Genomic DNA, 16,525 nt, shown 5'->3' on the forward strand with positions numbered 1-16,525 from the left:
AATTTGAATTATTATGTTTAAAATATCCATCAACTTATAAAATACTGAATGACTTATGTTTTCTAAAAATAGTTTTACACAAATAATTTTATTTATTAATTGAAAAAATAATGAAAATATTTTAAAAAAATGAAATATGGGTCTTGATAAACTCTCTTAGTTCTACACTTTATGTTTTAAAAAATGATTTTTAAATTTATGACTAGGGATCCAAATGAACCATACTACTATTTCATATGATACATAAGAGTAAAACAAAAAAAAAGTAGAAATATTCGGTTTCTCATTGACTTACCAAAAAGGATTGGGCCAGATGACCCGCTATAATAAAACGGTCTAGAATTTATAATCTATTTTACTAATGGATGGATTGACTTGCATTTTTTTAACCTTTTTTTAATTATATATATAAAATAGGAGTTTGTTAATTTCATGAATACTAAATTTTTAGGTTAAAAGCATTTGAATAATTTCTAATTTTTTTATTTTTTATTTTAAATTAAAAACAAAAATTATTAAAATATTTTTATGTTTAAAACATATTTTTTTATGAATAAGAATATTTTTGTCAATTAAAATTTGGTACACTTTAAAAAAGTTACATAAATTAATAAATAAATAAAAATATATATATATATATATTAAAAAAATTAATTATATAAATATTGTTATGCTTTTAATTAATTAATTTAAAATTATTATTATATTTATATTTTAAATTATTTTATTACAACTAATACTTCTAATTTAATGTGTAAATGTTAATAATTTAAGTTACAATATTATTATATATTTATATCTTTAAAAGAAATTATATAAATAAATTAAATTTTTAAACTATTTTTTATTTTAATTTGTAATTTAAAAATAATTGACAAGTTTGATGGGTGAAGCCAAAACAAATCTAACATCTGTTGATCGATCATTAGTTTACAATATCAGGATAAATTCCCATAAAAATAATTGCAGGAAGATTATATATACTGTGTATATCATTGGTAGAGGTGATATACATAAGGCACTAAACAAGAAACTAAAATTAGAAAAAATGATAAAAAAAAGAAAGTCTTCATCATAATTTTAAATGATTTTTAACAGTAAAAAAAGTTGAATTTATTAATATTTAACTAATTAAGTTGTATTATTTGGCTAGCAAGCTGCAGATGATTGTGTGAATGTATAGTTATTTTTATAGAAGTGGTGATCGTGACGGGGCTTTGGTCCCACAAGCAAGGTGGTGGTGGTGGTAGGAGAGGAGGCACTGTTGGTGGTGGCGGCGCTGCCACCGGAAATTCTCGGACAGGAAGGGCATATTGTAAGGGTTGGCACTGGAAGCTGCATAAAAAGGGGTCCCTGCAATGCTGTTTTCATCGATTTAAGCTCTTCCAACTCTTTTTGCAGCATCTTGTTCTCTTCTGTTAGACTTTCACAGCACTTTTTCAGTATCTCACAGTTCACTTCCGTTTGCTTCAGTTTTGTCCTACCACACCACACATGTATATATATAATATTATTGCCACCAGCCACTGATATTTCCACACACTCAATATCATTACTATACCTATGATGTATCATTATAACTTCATTCAATGCTTTCTTTTAAATTTTCAGAGCTTCTTACTATCATTTTAAAAATTTATACTTCTAATACTAAAACTATTAAAGTGCCTTTTTTGTTTTGTTTTAGTTCTTCTTCTGTTTCTTGACCTCAAAAACTGTATTTTTTATTGATTTACATACTTACACAACATTGTTTATATAAACAATAGTAATTAATTGAATAAGAAACATCTCGTCACATGCTTCAGCTAATCTATGAAAAGAAATAAATGATCTTGGTTAAATAATAAAAAGTGAAAGATTTAGATGGTGAGTTATATAAGTTATTAAATAAAATACGATTGTGAAAAAGAACTAATGATTTTTTATAGTTATAAAATAAAATAGAATATATATGTTGATTAATTATATTTTATATATATATATATATATATATATATATATATATATGTGTGTGTGTGTGTGTGTGTGTGTGTGTGTTAAAATGATAACTTGAAGAATAAAAATAAAAAAAATTATGAACAACAAAAATGATAATTCCCTTTATATATATATATATATATATATATATATATATATATATATATATATATATATATATATATATATATATATAGACATAAATATAACAAGTGGAAATAAAAACCATTATTATAACAATTATAAAAATAAAAAATTGTTAAAACTTATGTTAAAATTATGGAATAATGTAAAGATAAAGAAAATAGTTAGAAGCATAATTTTTTTTATTAATTATTATAATTACAGTGCTTATTATATTTTATCATGGTAATTCTTATGTGGATAATTTGTTAAAGGTTATGAAGCGAAAAAAATTGGCTGTTATAAATCAATCTACAATTTTTTTTTAATGATTATTTATAATAGACGAGTACTTCATTGATAGTTTTACTAAAAATTTATTAAAAATTATAAAAAGGGAGTGAAATACAGACTGAATGTGGATTTGTATTTGGGGGAATATGCAGTTCAAATATCAGAGAAATTATAACTCACCTTGCTCTCCTATTCTGAAACCATACTTCCACTTGTCTCGCCCGCAGATTCAGTTTCTTTGCCAATCCTTGCTTCTGTGTCTGAATTAAAACATCAAGATATATATTAAGAATCAAAATAATCATGTATAAAATTAGTGTAAGATAAGATTATATACTCATTCATATATTCTAAATTCACCTTATTATTATTATTATTATTACGACACTGTTACCAATTCTGAAAACTTTTACTAAAATATACTTATCTTCTTTTCAATAAAACTTAAAATACTATATATTTTTCTCCCACTTGGGTTATAATTTGTAATGTAACAATAGTTACTGAACCATAGTTTCTCTCTGGTTTATTTGATTCATGAAATTAGTCTTAATATTTATTTGGAATAAGATTATAATTCTTGTATTAGAAAAGAAGTAATTTAAAAATTCATAGAAAAACTTAAACTACCTAAAGTGAAATGGATGAAATAGTACATCCACTAGAAATGACTGAGAACTGAATAATTGTGAGATAAGTGCATTCAGAAAAGTCTAAGAACTTTAAAAGATTTACTATTTTAGGATCTGTAATAAGGGTTCAATAAGGGAGGAAGAGAAGTTTGATAAAATGAAAAAGTAGTAAAAATAAATATACCAGAGTGAGAGTAGAATGCTCTTTGAAGCTATCTTCCAAGACTGCAGATTGTTCTTTGGTGAGCCTCAGCTTCTTCTTGGAGTAACCATATTCATCAAGATCCACAACTCTTAAGTTTGAGGGAAACTTCTCTACCTCTAACTCAAATTCTTCTCCGGCCAACTCATCTCGCTCTCTCTTGATGATGCTTGATGAGTTGAGAAACGAAGACACTGCACTTGGAGGAGAAGCACGACGGTGAAAATCAAAACATTCATCGGAATCCTTCTTTTTCTGGCTTTGTCTTTGTCTTTGCCTTCGTTCATGGCTCTTCATGCATGTTTCTTGTGACTGATCTTGGAGGCCAAGACCAAGACCTAGTTGAAGGTTAGAGGTACCTAAGACCATGATATTCTGAGAAAGATCTAATGAACAGAGTTCAATTGATGCAGTAATCTTATGAACAGTCTACAGCAATGCGCAAAGAGGAGTGAGAGGTAGAAGATGAAAGAATGGAGAGAGAGAGAGATGTGGAATGGTCCAAAGAGAACAATTTATAGTGAAGAGGGTTTTTGGTGGGGACCCTTTTATTATTGTTCATCAAGAAACAAATGAAATAAAAACAATTTTAAAAGGAAACGTTTAAATTATTATTATTATTTTTGAAAACGTAAAGTATTTATAGTAAATATTAAAAAAAGTCCACGATTTAATCTAATCTCAGTATATTGAATTGAGTTTTTTTCAGTCAAGTTAAATCTATCTAAACTCCAACTTAATCTTTTATGGATTGAATAACAAGTTTATTAAATCTATTAAACGATATTCATTAATAATGAGAATATAATTATTAGGTAATTTATTTTAAGTCTCTGGTAAGCGGACAAATCCTACAAAAGCTATGCGGCTGTGTCATTGTATGTGGTATATAGTATACGTGGAAAGTAGTCGCCACAATAGAAAAACTCCATCATGCACATGATATTTCACCCTTTTGCAGTTTAATTATATTATGTTAAGGAAATAATGATTAGCATCCATGATTTTTGTTTCATTACGTTCTTTTAATTTAAATAATTATAATCAAGTTTGTTTTTTTCACGAAACACTAAATCGTCATTTTACTGAACATAATATATTATAATAGTTAATTTAGAATATTTAAAAGGTTAGAATTGTGAAGGTTTTTCTTTTCAATTTCTGTTAAGTATGGTGCTTTTATTAATTCATTGAATGGAATATAGTCTTTTTTTATCTTCTTGTGAGTAAAAGGAATATTATAAATTTAACGGGTCATCTCAATCGGTTGATTGAAGAAGATGGATGAATTATCGTAAACTTTAATGTGTTGACTTTTTACAAATAAAAAGAATAATATTGAGAGAGTTTGAGAGCATAGAGTAAAAGTGACGGAAAATTGAAAAGAAAAGAAGAGAAATCAAATTTGAACAAATTCTTATATGAAACTAAATTTTCATATTATTTAATTGTGGTTGTGGGAATTATTGAAGTGAGTGTTTCAAAAGCTTCAATTTTTCAATATATGAGTTTGACTGTTTCATTTATGAATAGTTCGTTAACTTAAATGATTGTTATTATTATAATTATTTAGATGATTTAGTGGATAGAAAACTAAAATATATTTAAGGTTTCAATTGTTTTTATTTTTGTTGTTTTTTTAAGTTATAAAGTTGGTACATATAATTGAGAGTAAATATATTAAGTATATAAATAATATTGTTTTTTATTTTTTGTGCTGAAAATTTTCAATATTATAACTTGTGATGATAGAATATAGTTTCATTTTATATATGGACATTACAAAGCAGTTTTCATCTTTTAATTGGTTTAAGGTGAATATTAACTGTGTAGATATGAATTATTCTAGTTCAATTACATGTAATAATGATATTTTAAAGGAAGTTGAAGTGAATATACCAACAATTTTTCAATTTTCTTATTATTGTAGACTTTTGTTTAATTTGAATTTATGAGATCATTATTCTTTAAAGCACTCTTTCATGAAGAGTAGAAAATGGAATATTTTTGTAAGAATTATAAAACATCTGATGAAAAAATATTTTCAAAATCTCTTACACACTGTCTTATGTTAAAAATTAGAGATTAATAAAATCAAAAGATCAAATAATTACCCATTGTTTATGAGGGAAAGTTTGAATTATATAACTAACTGAAAAAACTTCAGAAGTAAAAAAATAAAAATAAAAATTATTGAAATACTCTACCCATTGTTCTCCTAAACAATTTTTTAAAAATAAAATATGTACAAATGAATATTAATGTTTTAGGAACCACGGTCAGTAATTTAAATTTTTCGATTTTATATGTCAAAATTTGATTTCCGGACACCTAATTGCGACATGTGATTGGTAAACAAGTTTAATTATATGTAAATACGTTTAAACAGCTTTATTTGTGTAATTTTTATGAAAATAGATTTATTTGAGAAAAAAACTTGCACAATTATAATAATCAAGATAATTTATGGAAAAAAATATTGAAATAATTCAATATCACAAATCTAATAAAGCCAATTAACTTGAATAATTCAATTACATGTATTTTAAACATTTTATTATAAAGAGTATTTAACAAGTATGAAAACTTATCTCCTATCAGTTTAATTATTAATATCTCATCTTTAAACTTAAAAAAAAACGGTCAGATATATTAAAACGCACCCAAAATCCCATTTGAGCGGACGCCAAGTGTCAAGCAAAGGAAATCTGAAAAATCAGAAAGTGGGGGGCATGTGTGAGCAGCTGGAGTGGCCATTCGTCCTTGACGGTAGAAGTAAAACTTAGTTTTTCAAAATTCACGACACTCTCTGCATGCAACCATCTTCTTCAATCTTCTGAAACTCCATTTTTCTCCTCCTTCTCTCTAAAAAACTCTTACTTCTCTCTACAAAATCTCACTCTTTTCTTCTTCCGATCATCAAACAGATCACACCTGAGCATTTCCGGATTCTAAGTTGGTAAGTTCTCTCTTCATTCAGCCGGTTGGTTTCCTGGTACATGCAAACCTAGCTTATGGGTTGCATGAGTCAATCATCTTGTTTTGAGAGTTTCTGGATTTCTGTTTGGTTTAGTTTCTTAAGGCGTGACTGTAGAACGCTAAGGTCTCTGGTAAAGGTGAACCCGTATTCTGAACTGTGAATGTTCGGTCACGCTTAGAGGTAAGAGAAGCTTATATAATTTGATTGTATGTTGTTTTTATGTTAGTCTTGAATGAATGCATGTTCGTTGAGTTGCTGAACGATTACGATGATTTCTGTGTTTTGACTATATGAAGTATGACTTTACGAAAATAGATGTTGAATAAATGAATTGATGTAAAGAATGATAAGTATGTAATTCCATATGAAAATTTATGTTCGTCACTGAATGGTATTTGACCGTTCGGTTTTCCAGTGGACTCGATTGGAACTGGATTCTTTCATTTGGAAAGAATTCTAGTTGAGGACGAGCGTCTTCGTTTTGTAATATTTGTCTATAAGTGTTCAACCAAGGATATTCATTCCTTGGCGTTTGATGGTAAACCTAAGTATATCTATATGTAATTGCATATATCGTTCATTCTTGAATCCTAGTTAAGTGATATCTTATTATATTTATCAAGCCTTTCTTCTATAAGTTTAGTAGTGCTTGGTCTTACACCAAGCGCTGGTACTAAGTAAGTGCTCAGTCTTACACCAGGCGCTCATTCTCCTTTCTGTAATATATATTGATAATAAGAACGTTCGTCCAACTCAACAGGGTTCGCTCTTTACGGAGCTCGGTCTTTGACTGACATTCTGATTTCTTGATGTTTAACTCATTCAAAAGCGAAGTATATATTGACGTTCGGTTTATTCACCGGATTCAGTTAAGTACTATTACTTGATGTCCTACGGTGTCTGTCTCAATTGGTTTCGGCCTAGAGTCTTAATACTCGACCTATGCTTATTGGCCTTCGGTCTAAACTCTCGTGAGTTAGTTCATTCATTTGGCTTACTTTATAAATAACGTTTAGTTCTACTCATCCTCGAGAAATATTAATGTAATCAGTCTCCTTCTTAAACATGATATTCACTCTCTCAGTTTTGATCTGTTTTGGAACTGGGGACCTTTCGGTCTCACTCCAAGCGTTTGGTATTGTTCGGGGTTGAAGTTTAACGTTCGGCATTTGGTATCCTAAGAGATTTTTAATCAAATTGGTCCCGTTGAGGTCTTAATAATGAAAGATGATGGAATATGCTATAGATGATATGACTTTGCTTATGAACGAGTATTCCGGGGAGGAATATCTCATGAATGAACATTGAAATTGGTAAAATATGAATGTGGGCATGCTAAGCTGGTAGTTCATCCCGATATTCGTGATTACTCGTTTCTCACATAGAGAAGGGTAAGTCATGTGTGAGAATGACAGGAGGTCCTCGTCCTTATGATTAATTTGGACGGAACAGACTAACCTCGGGTGGCAGCTATTGAGGGTATCCCAGTTACTACATCACCCGGGTGCACGAACGTCGTAGTTACACAGAATTCATACAGTCTGGACAGTCAGAGTCTAGTATTAGGCTTTGTATGTGAAAGTAAATGAATTATCTCGTTTATTTGAATTGTGTGAAATCTATGTTGATACTTGAATTGAATTACATAAGCTTACCCTATTTCCTGTCTTGTCCATTTTGTACGTTCGGTGGTTGTTCTTCTGTTGCAATGATCATCCGTATGGATGTGAGCAGAAGGAGAAGAATTGCTAGAAGCAGCACTGGAAGAAAATCTGGTCGAGGTGGAAGTTAAGACCGAACAGTAGAACTGTTCGGTCAGCTGCTGGTTTTCTTTGTATGACCGTTCGGTCATCTTTTGACTACTTCTTTTGTAGGACCGTTCGGTATAGGTCTTTTGTAAACCGTTCGGCCTAGTTGTAGTTAGTGTGCAGTTTTAACTCCTCGTTATATTGTAAGGCCGTTCGACCGTTTTTGTACTGAATCTCTTTTGAAAGACTGAGCTGTAATATTATTAGATGTGATCATTCTATTATATGGTTTTACACTGTATTTTTGGGATGTTACAAAAGCTATAATTAAAAAAACTTATCAAAAAGGACCCGTCAATTTTATTTTATTTTTATAAAAAAAAACTTTCAATTCAATTAAATAATCCATTAACTTTAAGTTATCAGCATCCAACCTTAGAGTTTAGTTTATATACCAAATTTATAAAAACACACCCATAAATATATCTGTTCTAGTATACCCAATCCAAATCATAAGAATTGATCCGAAGTCTCTAATCTAAATTATATATTATTTTGGTGTTCTAATTTTCTAGACGATTAAAATCAATATGGACTTCCATAAAAACAGTGAATTCGACAAACAAAAATCAAAATTTCATACTAATTTTATGTCCTATAAAGTCTATGAAAATTTGTCAAGTCTCTTATTTTTCAAATGAAGCAAAAGCCATCAAATAAATGACCTAAAAAGAGAACTTATGGATAAAAGAAATTTGACGTAAAGATAACTTAAAATAAATAACTTATTTTCGTTAGATTATGTAAACATTTAAGTCATCTAACATCGTAACCACATCATTTTCGATCCCCATTCATTTTAACGGGACAACTTGTTTACCTAAATATCCTTTATTAAGAAAACACAAACACAAATAACATATCACTCTAACTATAACCTTTGACATTATTATTTATCAAAAACCTTAAAACAATAAATTAATGAGTCTTTCATTTTTATATAATTCTTTACTTTCTTATTTTTATCTATTATGGAACTTAGACTCCCAGTTGGATTTTCAATCCTAGTGTCATAGGCAAATGATTAATGAAGCAAAACACTGCCGACCTTAGTTATAGCAAAACCTTTTGAACATGATTTTTTGTGTATTTCATGTTCCAATCTTTTTCAGTGAATGAATAGTGGGGTAATGGATCGAAAGAGAAAGAAGCATATGCTAGGTGATGAACGACAATAACGCAGAAAGAGTACCGAAATGATTACGTAGATTGCAATCAAAACCAGAACTGTATTGATAGTGCAGACAAAGGTGATGGCTTTGTTGACATGAATCATTGGTAAGGAAGAAAAGGAAAAAGAAAAGAAAAGAAACTACAAGCACAAACCCCATTTCTCAGTGGTTGATGGGCCTTAAAGCCCGGAACATATCTCAAACCTTATCTCCAACATCCCATCTTCCTTGCAAAAATCAAACTTATAAAACATTCTTCAAGTTTCTTGGCATAGTTACTAACTGTCCATCTTAATATCTGTACGCCTGATAGGCATCATCAATTCATCATCATAATCCTACTTTAGAATCAAATACCCAATCATGTGAAATTATTGGTTGGTCCACCCACTCCATCCTTTGCACCGCTATTTCATTTCCATCTATCCTTCATTTGTAAGCTATCTATCTTTTCTTTTCTCTCTTTCGTCTCTATTCTAGTACATTTTTACTATCAAACTGCTTTTTGTTCCTTTGCTTTAATTCATCATTTTCATTCTCCCCACTCTGGTTAAGTCAATATCTATCTAATCTCACCACACCCCGCTTGCTTTAGGGACTATTAATATATGGATGATGCGAATAGTACTATTTTTTTTTTCTTAAAAGTCTACAAAACTTATTTATAAAATTTTAATTCCATACACAACTATTAAAGGTGAAGAAAATTCAAATAATTAAGGCTAAACTCATCTTTTCGATTTCAATCTCTCTATCATCATCCCTTGAATTAATTGATTCGTCGGTGATTCATATCAATCATCACCTTCCAATCATATTTTCTTAACCCCTATTGTCTTATTTCAACTAAAATATATGTACATTACTTCTCGTTAAATCATCATTTCAGCTCCCTTTTATTAAGCATTAAATATTGTTATTAACATCTATTTTTTATCAACAAAAATTAATATATGAAATATAGATAATTGAATTATCTTAACCTATAATAAATTAATATGTAAAAAAAAGTAAAAATATAATTCGTCTCCTTTAAGTGACATTGCAAAACAAAATGTTTTTATCAGGACATTAAACATCGATTTTATTCAAAATTAGGACATATCATGCATTTAAGATAGTGTCTGTCACGATTTTATTTGTAAAAGGTGGGAATTGGTCATCTCTAATGGGTGAAGGTTGAAAAGTGAGGAAAAATCCCTCTATCGAGTGACATGGTTAAAGTTCATCACCATACATCTAACATATTATCCATTTCAAATTTTTGTTTGTCACAGTTTTATTTTTAAAAAATATTCTGAAAAAAAATATATTTAAATTTTCTTTGATTTTAATTTCTATGACTATTAAATATGCTAGTAACAATCTTTAAATTATAATTTACATTGATATCATTTATGCTTCTAAATGATATCCTACATCAATGAAATAGAAAGAAAACAAACTATAGGTTTATTATAAATTGATTTTATTTCAAATTATAAAATTTCTAATATTATATATCTCATGTATAATATACTATACTCATATATAATGTACCATATATTTTGTAGGTGGTTTTATAAGGATAACATGCTTAGTTAATAAAATATTTTCATCTCAATAATATTCGTATACTGATCATAAACCATTTCTTCACATTGAATAATTATAATTTGTTTCATATATTCACCAGCAGTCCATGACAGAACCATAAACACGAACAGGTTTGATGGCTCAGTCTTTGCTGATTTTTTACTTCAAATTCTGATTCACACCACTAGGAAACAAAATACTTTTAACACCCCTTCACGTCTCTTTTCTATATATATAATTTTGGTCCGTGACATTGAGACTTACCAAATAACCCATTATTAGATGATCTCAAAATTTCATGTAATGGCAGTCATTTTCCAATCCTATGAAAACAAATCACTAATCCAAAGTTGACTTTAATCTCACTCACAAGCAACTTAGCCTTGGTAGGAAATGCATATAGAGAAGCGATTTTGGTAAGAAAACATAAACTAAAAAAAAATTGTATTTGATTTTCATGAATCAGAAAATTAGTTAAATTAGAGTTAAAATAAGGCTCCTCCAAAATAATGAAATCATGATGATGGTTCCGAACAATAGGATTCAAAGATTAAGAGTGAGAAAAAAAAACGAGTAATTAAAATGTTATATGAAAGCTTGAGAAACATGTTTGACAGTGGATGTTGCTTTCGTTTTTCACTTGTCATTACTTGCTTCCTTGATGGGTGCGTAGCATCTTTCAACTCTAACCACAACTCTTTGTCTTTTTTTCTTCATGGCCAATCTTGTTTTCTCCATTATTTTTCATAAATGAAACTTATGTAAATAATAGTTAAAAATCATATATAAAGCTAATTAAGAATTTTTATAATTAACTGAACCAGTTAGCCTAAATAATCTAATTAGCACTAACACAAAAGGACTTTTAACATGTGTTATTTTAGGCTTTTGACGTCTGTTAAATGTCTGACGTCATAGCAGGAGACGTAAATTGACGTCTGTTGTCTTTGAACAGACGCCAATTCACGTCTGTTGCATTTATAACAAACGTTAATTGACGTATGTTGTAAGAACAACATATGTCACTTTATGGGTTTTTTTTAAAAAAAAAAATTGTCGCCGTTAAGGTGAGGGAGTAGACAGGTACTGCTGTGAGGGTCAGGAGAAAAACACGTACAATAACGGTTCAAAAAGTGATTAAAATGAGATATTTTCGAATCTTTTTGACGTCTGATCTGGGAGCCCGACGTCTAAAGAAGGATTTGACGTTTGAGTTGGGGGACCCGACGTCTAAAGGAGGATTTGACGTCTGACCCTCGAGGAATCGACTTCTATGATGAAGTTTTATTTATAAAAATGTCACCAATCAATTTTTACGTTGGATTTTCGGTGGTCAGACGTTATACGTGTGACTTTAAAGATCATTTCTGCACTAGTATAAAAATGATACTAGAATAATAAAAAAATATTAGTAGAGTCATTATAAGATAATCAGTGATAAGTGTGATTAAACTATGATTGGACCAATTATATAAATATATGTAGTTGTAGTAACCAAATGTGAGCTCTTTTAAGTACTCCTACTTTTATTTTATTGTAAACATTGTAAATTCTTTTCACTTTTGTTTGACAAATATTTTTGGATGACTGCATTAAATATTTAATGTGTATGTTAAGTTTTTTTAATAAATAATTTTAGGTGTTAGTATTTGGTTAGGGAAAAGTTAAACTAGTAAATCTTATAAACTCTTAATATGTATGCTAAGTTAAAAAATTAAACAATTTGGATAAAAATAGTTATAAATAAAAATGTAATTCATCAGAGATGTCATAAGCCTCTAACACTATTGTTTGGATGAAAATATTGGGTGTAAAGCTGTGAAGATAATAATAAATTTCGAGCTTATAAAATTATAAGTTGACTATTTTAATTTTTTTTCCTTCAAAAGTGATTGATTTAATTCTTAATTATTTGAAAAATGTTTGTTTTACAAATTTGAAAATTATGTCATACATATTGGTACATTCGCTTTTGTGTAGTGGAGAAGGAGGTAATAGGATTCTATATCTTATGCGTTAAGCAATTTAATAGAAAAGCTTGAAGTGAATCAAAAATACACTTTTGGTGGTGACCTAATTGGAACACGTGTCCTCCTGGTAATATTCCACTTTTTTTTTTCTTTATTTGTCTTGATGATGATACTCCAATCTAAACATGTACAGAATTGACGAAGAAACATAGGAGTATTTTTTATCTTCTCTTTCAGTTCTGCAACGGTAGTTTACGTTGTTTTGGGTATATTGCAGTATACAGCTCCTATGAGCCATTAATTTTATTTCGAAATGTATTTTATGTATTTCAGAAAATTCTCTCTGAACAACATTTCATGTAATAAATAATGTTATAGAAAACTCATTTTTTTTAAATGCATTATATGTGTTTGGAAGAGTTTATTTAAGAAATCTTATTCCGCAAAAAAATATTTTGAAATGTATTTCATGCTTTGTAGATTTATTCTAAAAATATCATTTTGGATTTTTTTTTAAATTCTGAAAAACTTATTCTGAAAAGTTTTCAAAATGTGTAATCAGAAGTACAATTTGAGGAGTGGACAAAGAAATTGGAGGAGTGCAGGAAGTAAAAGTCTGAGTTTACTATTTTAGACATGGGCTCACAAGTCTAACGTTTTATAATTAAGGGGGTTTCTTATTGCATCCCATATTTTTCTTTCTGCAGCTCTAATATTTTCAAAATGTCACTACTAACCTTTTGACTTTGATTAAGGTAAAACTTTTAAATTACTTTATAAATTTTACTTATAGATTCATTACTAATGAATATTTTTGTCCATAATAAAAATCTAATTTACCAATTGCTAACAAAGATATCTATTAATAATTAAAATTATTAAATTTGTCAATAAAATATGTTTAATTGTCGATTTTTTTTTCATTGCTAACATTTTGTGACTAATTAACATTTTTGAATTTAAACAAAAGAATAATTGTGCTCATGTTTAAGGAATTAAGACTGTGCAAAGCAAATAACATTTTTTTATAGATTTTATCAAACATTTAGATTTTTTAAAAGATTAAAAATGATATGATATGTTACTTCTGGTTAGACTTTATTGAACTCTAGTCTCATGCATATAATTAATTACTTTCTTTCCAATTTAAAGTTAATGTCAACTTACAAATTTACTCAAAACATAATTTATTAAAAGAATGAAACTTAAATGTTTTTATTAAGATTTTATTTCTTGAGTACTTAATAATCAAATCTACTCTCACAACAAATATTTAAGATAACTAACGAGTCAAACTATATTCTTAAATATAAGTTTAATTAAATATTTTGTTTTAGTTTTAAATCACAAAAAAAATATTTTTCATTATCTAATGAATCAAATATTAAACTATGGATGATAAAACTACAAAACGCATTAAATATAGAAATAAAATACTAACATTGAATAGAAAGATATGTGTATAATTAAAATAACACACATAAGTGTTTGATAGTTAAATCTAACTCAAACAAAATGGATTTAACTTTTCATTGTCACAAAAAACCTAATGATTAAAGAATAACAATGGAAGAGATAAATAACATGATGAAGATCTTCCAAAAAAACTCTAACAATCCTAAAGGTCTTCCACATGTGATGTCTCTTCAAAATTACAAAAAAAATCTCATCAACAAAAAAAAAGTGCCTAGTGTCAACCACATAATACTAGGCACCTTAATATAAATGTAGTTCCTATACAAAGTGACATTCACAGTAAATTATCTCACATTGAGTTTGTCTAGTTTCTATATTTAAATTCACGATTAATAAACTATTTTTTTAAAATACTACGAAATTATATAGAATGTTGTTAAAAACACTGAATTAAATCACAATTTCAATTTTATAGAAATTATTAATTTAATTTTTATTTATTGACCAATATAAATGAAATAATAAATGTTTGAAGGGTATATAGTGCATATTAATTTCATATTTCTATAAAATATATATATAAACATATTAAACAGTAATTTGATAAAGTAAAGAAGTAATTTAAACTTTAAAAAGTTTTTCTAATTAAATTGTTTAGATAAAAAGATTGTTTGCATTTTTTCAATAATTAATTAGTAATTAATTTTTTATATTTATTTTGGTTTTTATATATTTTTATAACAGTTTCAAAAGGTTCATGTGTCATTTCTATAATTTTGATACATCATCATTTCTAAAATAGAACATATCACATAAATTTTGACATGTGTGAGACCCTTAATAATTAGCAATGATAATTTCTGTCACATCACCATTAATGCACGCCACTTCCATACTCAGCCATTAAAACCCATTCACCACTCTGATATGCACTGAAAAACGCACCACGTCACACGCTCCGGGCTTTAAAAGCGCACCAAACACTGCATGCACGCACGCCACGTGTCACGAGAGAAGTTTCCAATTTAGAAGTGGGTGTGCAGGTGTCAGCAGAGGAGACGCTCGTCCGTGGGGCGTGGAAATTAACAAAACTTTAGTTTTTCGAAAATCTCTCTCACCTGCACGCACTCATCTTCTACCTCTGAACTCACCCCTTCATTTCTCTCCAACTTCTCTCTAAAACCTCCCAACTTCTCTCTACTATAACTCACCAAGCTTTTCTCCGATCACGTTTCAGCACCGTAGGAACGTTCGCTGAACCGAGAGCTACACATTGGACCGAACAGTTTCAAGAACTGAAATTGGTAAGTTCTCCTTCAGTAGCTCGTCCTTAGGTTTTCTGGAAACCAGGTTGTTGGCTGCATGCAAATGTGTAGTCTAAAGGATTCATTTTTTTGTGGTTAGATTTGTTTTAAGAAGAGTCAAGAGGCATTGAGGGTAGAATACCGTTAGCTGGACGAACCAAAAATCTTGTGTTAGGACGTTTCCTTCATCGATCCGGGTAAGGGAAACTTATATGTTTAATTTATACTTGTATGTTGTATGATCTGGTTTGCATGTATGAAAAGTATGATGAGTGAGCTGTTATGAACGATCACTGTTATGGGATATGATTTTGATTTGGTTGAACTGCATGTTGTTTGATACGTATGAAAAATGGATTATTATTTTAATGAATGAGTTATTAATGTGATGAATTCCATAAAGTTTGTAAAGTAATATTGGATGTGAAGTTATAAAGTATGAATCATATGAAAAATGTTAAAGTTAAGATAGTTAAAAAAATCTGGATATGATAATTCTCCCTATGATAAATTACGCTCGTCACCGTACGGTCTTATACCATTCGTGTTTCCTGGAAATAACTTAGAATGAAATTCTTTCATTTGGAAAGAATTCTGTTCGAGAACGAGCGTCCCCAGTTTAAATGTCTGAGCGTTCGGTTCAGCTCAGCTGTATATAAATACCTTAACTTTAAAATACGTAACGTTTGGTCTTATACCGAACGTTCGTTCTAAATTAGCGCTCGGTTTTAAACCAAGCGTTCGTCTTAAATAGCGCTCGGTCTTATACCAAGCGTTCGTCATGATTGGTTTTCGGTCATTTACCTAGCGTTCGCTTTAATGTAGTGTTCGGTCTTAAACCGAACGCTCGTCCTTAACTTTGATTCCTTAACGCAAGTAAATAGCGTTCGTCCAAAATACTTAGTAAATGAATATTGGCGCGTTCAGTCATTGACTGGCAGTCGACCCCTTTTAAACAAAAGGTTCTCAATGTAGTTAAGTATTTTCTTGAGGTATCTTCGTCCAAGTTGAGTCAACCTGACCTCTTGGTACTTAAATTATTATGAAAATGGTCTTATTACTCTGGAGT

General features: G+C 29.1%; 1 protein-coding gene across 1 annotated transcript; it reads right to left on the reverse strand.

Annotated features, from left to right (window-relative positions):
* Positions 1-888: 888 nt before the first annotated feature.
* On the reverse strand, positions 889-3,712 carry LOC108331275 (homeobox-leucine zipper protein HAT22). Its single transcript, XM_017565925.2, has 3 exons — positions 3,214-3,712; positions 2,578-2,657; positions 889-1,480 (listed from the first exon to the last, which is right to left on the reverse strand). Exons 1-3 carry the CDS (start codon positions 3,598-3,600, stop codon positions 1,150-1,152), a joined length of 798 nt encoding a protein of 265 aa, XP_017421414.1. The 5' UTR covers positions 3,601-3,712; the 3' UTR covers positions 889-1,149.
* Positions 3,713-16,525: the final 12,813 nt, after the last annotated feature.

Source organism: Vigna angularis, chromosome 4 (assembly GCF_016808095.1).
Source record: "Vigna angularis cultivar LongXiaoDou No.4 chromosome 4, ASM1680809v1, whole genome shotgun sequence".
In the NCBI taxonomy this organism is placed as follows: Eukaryota; Viridiplantae; Streptophyta; class Magnoliopsida; order Fabales; family Fabaceae; genus Vigna; species Vigna angularis.